At 35.7% G+C, this 9,323-nt stretch overlaps 1 protein-coding gene across 1 annotated transcript; it reads right to left on the reverse strand.

The window, feature by feature from the left end:
• On the reverse strand, positions 831 to 1,184 carry LOC110269408 (extensin-like). Its single transcript, XM_021117215.1, has one exon. The coding sequence runs from the start codon at positions 1,182 to 1,184 to the stop codon at positions 831 to 833; it is 354 nt and encodes a 117-aa protein (XP_020972874.1).

A 9,323-nucleotide genomic window follows, 5' to 3' on the forward strand; every position in this document is an offset into this window, starting at 1 on the left:
CAGGAGAGTCACTTTTACAAGGTTTACGCGACAGTGGCGTGGGGAAGTAGCCATTGACAACGGTGATGCCCAACTTAAAGCTTTCCATGGAAGGAGCCTTGCGTGCATGAAGAAGAAGATAGTAGGAAAGCAGAGATTCAGAAGACAAAGCATCTCCAAAGCCTCAACCTGTTCTTCATTACTGCATAACAAGTATTTATTTCATGTTCTTTTACTTTTTACAATTAAATTTGAGAATTATTGATATCCTGACTAAGAGTTACAAGATAACCATAGCTTGCTTCAAGCCGACAACCTCCGTGGGATCGACCCTTACTCACGTAAGGTATTACTTGGACGACCCAGTGCACTTGCTGGTTAGTTGTGCGGAGTTGCAAAAGTGTGATTGTAATTTTGTGCACCAAGATACCAACTCCTTCATCCCACTTTACAGACGTATAAGCACACGGTCCAACATCAGTGTACTTCAAAGAATCAGTGATTGTTTCATTATTTAAAATAATGTCTCTGCCCTTAACATAAGAATGCACACTTCCTTCATGATAAGTCATATTTGCATAAAACTCTATAACCAACAGAGGATACACAGGTTTTTTGATTTTGAAAAAGCGATTCCAGTCTAAAAATTCTAGATTTTCAATAAAAGGAAAACCTTTCTTTTTCAAAGTAGGTAAATCTGCAAGAAAAGAGGGACACAGAGTACGATACTGAATAACTCCTTCATAAAAATCGTGGTTTATGGCAGATTTGAAACGATGGGGGTTATAGTTGGAGTGAGATGTCATGAAGTGTGATTTGTGAGCAAAAGGATCAATGTCTGGTTCTCTAACTTATTTGAGAGGGAGACGAGGGTTACCTCTTTGTGAACGCAAAGGAACAAACCTAGACTTTGGCTGAGTAGGCTCGGAAACTAGTTCCTCGGCTACCGGACGTTTGCCTTTGGATGAGCTTGGTTTTGAGGAGCCAAGTTTTGAAGGAGGCACCCTTGGAGGAGGCGTCGGCTTAGCAGAGGCAGGAAATCTGGTTGTAGTTTTGGTCCGTGCCATTGGGTCAGTTCTCGGAGGAGAGGTAGGAGGAGATGGTGAGGGTGTGAAGGTTCGGTCTTGGGAGCGAGTGGAAAGCTTTGATGGAAGCTTGTACACTTTTTCACGAGGAGGCTTGTGTGCTACGGTTTTCTTCCTCATTTGGTGGTTTCTGGTTTAAGAAGAAAAGAAGTAATAGAGATAGTGGAGAAAACCAAAGGGTTTGAGAAGGAGTTATGGAGGGAAGAGAAGGATTATTGGTAACCGTACCCAAGAAAAGGTTTCTCAAACCATGCAACTTCATCACCTTTTGAAATGACTTGAAAAGACATGACCTCATGAAGGAAAGATTTGATTTGATTTAAAAAAATTATTTTTAAATTTCAAAAACTAAAAAAATTAAAAAGAATTAAATCAAACTGAAAATCTTTTTGGAGCAAAAAACATTAAATGAAAACCCTTTTTTTAAAAAATTAAACACACAGGCCAACAAAAAATTATTAACCAAACAAAAATTGTAACATTCATATTTGGGCCCAAAGATGGTTGGATTTAAGAAAATATATTGGACCACTCTAGATCTGATATTTGAGGTTGGCCCAGATCAATTTTCACTTGCAACAAGCCTAGAACACACTGATTGAAGGGAAAGTTCTTCACATGCCCAAAATTGTCTCATGCCTGTTTATGAGATAAAAACTCCAACAAACACATCATTAATTTTTAAACAATGAATCATAGTTCAGAATTCCTAGGCTAGTCCTAAGCAAGCAAAATCTGTCCTCAGCAAGTGGTTTTGTAAAAATATCTACTAATTGCTCCTCCGATTTAACAAATTGAATGCTAATATCCCCTTTTTGAACATGTTCTCTTATTGAGTGAAATTTCACTTCAATATGCTTAGTCCTAGAGTGCAAAACTGGATTTTTAGAAATATTAATGGCACTCATATTATCACACATTAAGGAAATGTTTTCAGCATTTAATTTGTAATCGGCAAGCTGTGTTTTTAACCATAAAAGCTGAGAACAACATGAAGAAGCAGCTATATACTCAGCTTTAGCAGTGGATAGAGCCACTGTCGGCTGTTTCTTACTTGACCAAACATTTAAGGACTTTACAAGGAAGCAACATAAGCCTGAAGTGCTCCTTCTATCAACTCTATCACCAGCAAAATCTACATCACAATAACCAACTGCAGAAAAATCATCAATCTTAGGATACCAAACACCAAAATTGGATGTGCCATGAACATATCTAATGATCCTTTTAACTGCAGAAAGATGTGACTCTTTTGGTTTGGATTAGGACCTAGAACACAATCTAACACTTTGCACAATATCGGGTCTAGAGGAAGTTAAGTACATAAGAGAACCAATCATTCCTCTATACCTAGTCTCATCAACATCTTTCTCAGTTTCTCCCTTATCTAATTTTGAATTAGGATGCATGGGAGTTCCCATGGGTTTGGCATTTTCCATACCAAATTTCTTAACTAATTCCTTGGCATACTTCTCTTGATGAATGAAAATACCATTTTCAGTTTGTTTAATTTGTAGTCCAAGGAAAAAATTAAGTTCACCCATCATACTCATGTCAAATTCACTTGTCATGAGTTTTCCAAATTCAGAACAAAGGAATTCATTGGCTGATCCAAAAATAATGTCATCAACATATATTTGGACTAGAATGAAAGAATCATTAGAATTCTTGATAAATAGAGTTGTGTCTGTGGTGCCTCTTTGAAAACTATTTTTCAAAAGAAAAGAGCTAAGTCTCTCATACCAAGCTCTAAGAGCTTGTCTTAAACCATAGAGAGCTTTAGATAATTTAAAAATATGATTAGAATGCTCTTTATTTTCAAAACCAGGAGGCTGCTCCACATACACTTCTCTATCTATCACACCATTCAAAAATGCACATTTAACATCCATTTGATATAATTTAAAATCACAAAATGCAGCATAGGCTAAGAGAAGTCTTATGGCTTCCATTCGGGCAACAGGGGCAAAGGATTTATCAAAGTATATTCCTTCTTCTTGGTCATATCCTTGTGCCACTAGCCTTGCCTTGTTTCTTGCAATGCTACCATCTTCTCCTAACTTGTTCCGAAATATCCATTTGGTGCCTGTCACTTTCTTTCCACTTGGCCTAGGAACCAAAGTCCAAACTTGGTTCTTCTCAAACTCTTGGAGCTCATCTTCCATTGCCTTTACCTAAGAAGGGTCACTAAGGGCTTCCTTAATATTTTGAGGCTCCATTTGAGAGAGAAGGGCAATGTTCGTTCCTTCATTCTCTTTTCTTGTTGAAGACCGAGTTCTAACCCCATGAGAGACGTCCCCAATGACAAATTTCTCAGGATAATTCTTCAATAATATCCATTCACGAGGTTTGGTGGACTTGGAGGTAGATTCAGTCACCAAGAGATTCTGGGTGTTGCTGTTTCTAGGATCTCCTTCAGATTCATGGGACATAATGGAATTGTCTCTTGAATTTTTAGCAGTTGCAGTTTCTGGTTCAGCTTGACCAGAATGTTCTTTTTCATGATTTTGAGCAGTTTCATCTTCCTTTTGAGCTTGATTTCCAGCATCACAATCTTCCAAAATGCTTTGCACCAAATTAGTATCACAAAATGTAACATGTATGGACTCCTCAATAATCCTAGCATCTTGATTATAAACCCTATATGCTTTACTAGTTGTGAAATATCCTACAAACAAACACTCATACGCCTTTGGATCAAATTTACCCAAATTATCCTTGTTATTTAAAACAAAACATTTGCATCCAAAGATGTGCAAGTAGTCTAAGTTTGGTGGGTAACCTTTCCAAAGTTCATAAGGGGTTTTCTTCAAAAATTTCCTTATGATTGTTCTATTCAAAATATGGCAAGCCGTGTTAACCGCTTCAGCCCAAAGGAATTTTGGAACATTACTCTCACAAAGCATAGCTCTTGTCATCTCTTGTATGCTTCTATTTCTTCTTTCCACCACACCATTTTGTTGTGGTGTTCTTGGACAAGAGAAGTTGTGAGATATTCCAAGTTTCTCACAAAAGGATTCAAATAAATTATTTTTAAATTCAGTTCCATGATCACTTCTTATAGAAGAGATTTTTAAATCCTTTTCATTTTGAATTTTCTTGCAAAAAGGTTCAAAGGCCGAAAAAGCTTCATTTTTGTGTGCAAGAAATAAAACCCAACCAAACCTACTATAGTCATCCACAATCACTAAACCATAATGTTTACCTCCTAGGCTTTGAGTTCTTGTTGGACCAAATAAATCAATGTGTAGCAACTCAAGTGGTCTTTTAGTAGAGATGTCTTCCTTTGGTTTAAAAGAACTTTTTGTTTGTTTTCCCATTTGGCAAGTATCACAAGTGATGTCTTTGTCAAATTTTATCAAAGAAAGACCTCTTACTAATTCTTTCTTTACAAGTTTGTTTATTTGAAACATACTTGCATGGCCCAATCTCTTGTGCCATAACCACTTTTCAGATACTTTAGAGTGAAAACAAGCTACATTTTGATCTTTTAGTTCATCAAGAGTAAGTCCATACATATTATTAAAATGCTTGGCAACAAAAAGCACTTCATTTGTCTTCTCATTAACAACACAGCATTCAAGTCTATTGAAAGTTACTAAATATCCTAAATCACACAGCTGACTTATACTCAAAAGATTGTGCTTCAAGCCACATACCAAAAGTACATCATCAATGAAAGTTAATTGTTCATTACCTACTTTTCTAACAGCAATAATTTTACCTTTACCATCATCTCCAAAAGTCACAAAACCTCCATCATACTTGTTTAGTTTGATGAAATAAGTTGACCTTCCAGTCATGTGCCTTGAGCATCCACTATCCATGTACCATATGTCCTTTTTGTTCTTGGATGCTAGGCAAATTTGCATGAAGAGTTTCAAGTAGCCTTAGGTATCCAAATTAATTTGGATCCTTTGAAGTTAATCCATCTTGGTTCCAAGTGTATTGAAATCACAAACAACATTATAAATTTGGTTTCCCATAACTCTCTTTTCAATGAAACATTGTGCATATGAATGACCAAATTTTTTGCAATTAAAACAATGATTTTCTGATACATGTTGCTGATGTTTAGATGAGCTACCATGCTGGAAATGATTAAATGATTGAAATTTTCTAGTTTTTGGAAGATGTGCATTTCTTTTGACAAACTGATTTTTGTTATAATTATTCCTCTTTGCAAAAGCATTTTCACCAGAATTTTTGAAAAACTTTGAATTTTTCGAAAATGAGGTTTTGTTGTAAAACGGTGGTTTCTTGAAAGCTACCTTATTTTTTGAGTATCCCAAACCTGGCCTATTTGAACTAGGTTCGGTTCTTGGTGAAGGTTCAGTTTCACTTGTGTATACTTCATCAAATTTTTCTTCAAATGTTAAAACATATCCAATACCATATTTGATTGGTGTGGATTTACTATTTGATGAAGAAGCCACAAATCTTATAAAGGAATCATTAAAAACTGCATCTTCCTTGGCTATATATCTTAAACCAGATTTTTCAAATAATGGTCTTTGACTTGCAAGTAATTTGTCCAAGTTACTAGAACTTTGAGCAAATTTTGCTAAGTCACCATTCAGCCTTTTAATCATATCATTTAATCTTTCATTTTCAGTAATTAACTCATGAGAAGGATCCACAATGTGCTTTCCTTTCAATTTTTCAAGTTCATATTTTAAAAATCTGTTTTCTTCAATAATGTCCAAAGCACATTCAGTTTCCTTCACTTTTTCTTTTAAAACCTCATTTTCAGCTCTCAACACATCTCTTTCAGATCTGCATTCATTGTACTTGTCAAGTAGTTTTGAGGTATTTAAAGTGAGATCATCAATAATAGCATGTAAATCATCAATGGTCAAATCATAATAGTTTACCTCATCAAGATTGTTGTTTCCAGTCATGAAGCAGTCTTTATCTTCACCTTCAGATTCTTCTTCTTCATTTGAGTCGTTCTCAATATCTCCCAAGCTGCCATGAGCACTCTTTTCCTTTCTTTCTTGCCTTTATCCTCCTTTTTGAGCTTTGGACAGTTTAGCTTGAAATGTCCAGCCTCCTTACAATGATGACACGTCACCTTGCTCAAGTCGATCTTTTGTTCCTTTAAGCTTGAACCCTTGTATTTGCCTTTGTTCTTCATCATCCTTCTAAATCTCCTAGCAAAAAACAAAAGCTCATCATCTGAAATACCATCACTGGACTCACTCTATTTTGGTCCTATTTTTGACTTGAGGGCTATTCCCTTTTTCTTTGAGTCCGATTTTTTGTGTGTGGTTTCATATGCAAGGAGTTTTTCTCTCAGCTCATCATATGTTATGGGGCTTAGGTTATTGTTTTCGGTTAGAACAGTGGCAGTGGTTTCCCATTCTTTTGTGAGGCTTCTAAGGAGTTTTCTCACTAGGGTTTGTTCTAAGTAGTTTGTACCCATAGCATCAAGGTTGTTGATTATGATTGAGAATATCTCAAACGCTTCATCAATGCTTTCTCCATCCTTCATGTTGAACATCTCATACTCTTTTCGCAGCATATCGATCCTCGTTTCTTTGACTTTTTTAGTGCATTCGTGTGTAACCTAGAGTTTTTCCCAGATTTCTTTGGCTTTCTTGCATCTAGACACCTGCCGGTACTCTTCAAAGCTGATAGCACAGTGAAGAAGGTTGATTGCTTTAGCATTCAGCTCTATCTTCTTCTTATCATCTTCATTCCATTCAGCTTCTTCTTTTGTAGTCACCACTCCATCAGTACTTGTTTTTGTTGGGATCTTGGGACCACTCACAACAATCTTCCATATGTTGTAGTCAATGGATTGGATGAAGATCCTTATTCTTTCTTTCCAGTAGGAATAGTTCTTCCCGTTGAAGAAAGGTGGCCGATTGTTTGACTGGCCTTCAGTGAGGGTGTAGGCAACTATGGTTGTGCCCAAGTTGTTCACCATTGGATCTTTGCTCCAAGCGGTTAAGCTTGATTCTTGAGACCTTAGCTCCTGATACCAATTGAAGGTTGTGGTAGGCTTAGAGAAGGGGGGTTGAATCTATGCCTTTCTTTTATGTTACTGAAATGACCCTTTAAAACAAACTTTCAATTCTGATTCTGTTTGAACTCAGTAGCGAAAATTTATGAGACAATTTATTTTTGTCTCATGAATATCAGAAAATAGAACACAGCAGAGAGAAGAAAAGCTAACACCAGCATATATCCTGGTTTGGTTGCCTTGTGCTATGCAAACTACGTCCAGTCTCCTCCATAACAATGGAGGAATTTCCACTATAGTTAAAAGTATTACATACACCAATTTCACTCTCAAGTTCTAACCTAACTTGACATTGGCTATACTAATACCTAACTCTTCACTCTTAGTGCTAACCCAACTAAGAAAGGGATACCCAACAGGTACAAGATACAAGACACTTAATCAACCTAAAGAAATCTGAAATAAACTCTAGGCTTTTCTCTCAAGTGTTTCACTCAGCCTTTTTTCACTCATGGCTTTTACTTGAGCTCTCTCAATATGCCTTTTCACTCAAGAAATTACAGAAAGATAAACATTGAAAAGTAAAATACAATCTGTAACAAACATGAAGGAGATTGACTTCATCAACAGCCTCTTTGCTATGTGATAAACTAGATTTGCATGTCTCTAATTCAGTTCTTTATTTTGGCGGAATGCTTCTTTGAAAGAAGGCACTATCCAAGTAGAGGAACTTCTTCAGAGCACTTCACAGAACAAAACCTCAATACTCTGGGTTATCTCTCCTTGACTTCTGAATGAATAGCAAGCCTCTTTTATCTCCTTGCATGTTGCTGGGTTCACCTTCCTAGGTCAACTTCTTGAGCCTTGAGCTTCACCAACCCAGCCGTTCACCTTTTTCCCAGTAATCTTCAAAATAGAAACTTTGCTTCTGACTTCTCTACCTTGTCCGAAAGCCATAAAGCAGCAACCACAAGAGTCTTCCAATGGTCAACCGAATCTGAGCCATTGAGAAGCTACTTGGTCCCCAAGAATCACTTGTGACCGTAGATACACAGCAGTAAAGAACAGAAATCCTCTTTTCCATATAGCTCAAAAACGGAGTGGCAGAGAGTTGAAGATGAAGAGAAGAAAGTGTGTTGCATGTATGAGGAAATGGACTACCTTTAATCTTCTGATCTTTTCTTTATATGGCTTGAAATGGTTAATTAGACCTTACCCCTCTTTGCTTAACCTTCTCTTTCCTTCTTCTTTAATGACTAGCTTAGGGACTAAGCTCTCTTTCTTATTTTTTCTGAGTTCAGTGATTTGACTGAGACCGAGAAGAAAGGAACGTTGCTTTGGAAGCAATGAGAGAGAGTGAAGACTTCAATCTTGTATGAGAAGCTTGGTGGGATCAACTTGGATTGATGGACACGGGCTTGGATCGGGTTTGATTTGCTTGGCCCGTTAGTTCCTTTCTTTGTTTCTTTTGGGCTCCACTTGATTAACCAACTCATTAGCCTTGATGTTTTTATTTTCATTTCAATTTGGGCTGCTTGATTGAATTTTGGCCTACAACAATTGATAAATAATTAGCAACATATAATTATTAGCACTCAACACTAATTATTTATTTTGCCCAAAAATAATGTTTGTCATCACTAAGTAATTCAGTTAATTTCTTAACTCAACAAATTCAAAATCTTAAATTTTGAATCGTAAATTCTAAATTCTAAACTCTATATAATCTTAAACACTTATTTATTATTATTTTTTTATTCTGAAATCACCCTAATATATTCATTTATTTTTGTTTTCTATATTTTTGACTCATTAGTTGTCCTAAAAAAAGCCTCTTCATGCGTAAAAATTTTTATTTATGATATCATGCATAAAAATTTTAATAGATTAGATATATTCTACAAAAAAAAAATTACTACAACATTCCTTTTTCACTCAATAATCAAACAAAAAGGCCAATTAGAACAAAATTTTCACCCACAAAATACTAAAAAACCCAATAACTAACACACCTTTATAACAAGAATTAATCTAAATCACACCAGGTTCAAATCTTAACCGTGGACCCGTGGTGGACTTGGCTAGGTTAGTGTGTGTGAGGGAGGGTGCGAGTATATTTGAATGAAAAGAAAAAGTGTTTGAATAAAAAGAAAAAAAAATACATATTTATATATATTTACTTAATTTATTAAAAAGAGATCAAAATTAATATTTAATTTAAAAATATAAAATAAATAATTTTTAAATATTTAAAATTTACTATAAAAAATAGGTTTGACAATTTTCATACT

This window comes from Arachis ipaensis, chromosome B03 (assembly GCF_000816755.2).
Source record: "Arachis ipaensis cultivar K30076 chromosome B03, Araip1.1, whole genome shotgun sequence".
NCBI lineage: Eukaryota > Viridiplantae > Streptophyta > Magnoliopsida > Fabales > Fabaceae > Arachis > Arachis ipaensis.

Bases quoted from the DNA above. Each gene is read 5' to 3' on its own strand.
- LOC110269408 (XM_021117215.1), bottom strand. From the start codon at position 1,184: ATGAGGAAGAAAACCGTAGCACACAAGCCTCCTCGTGAAAAAGTGTAC.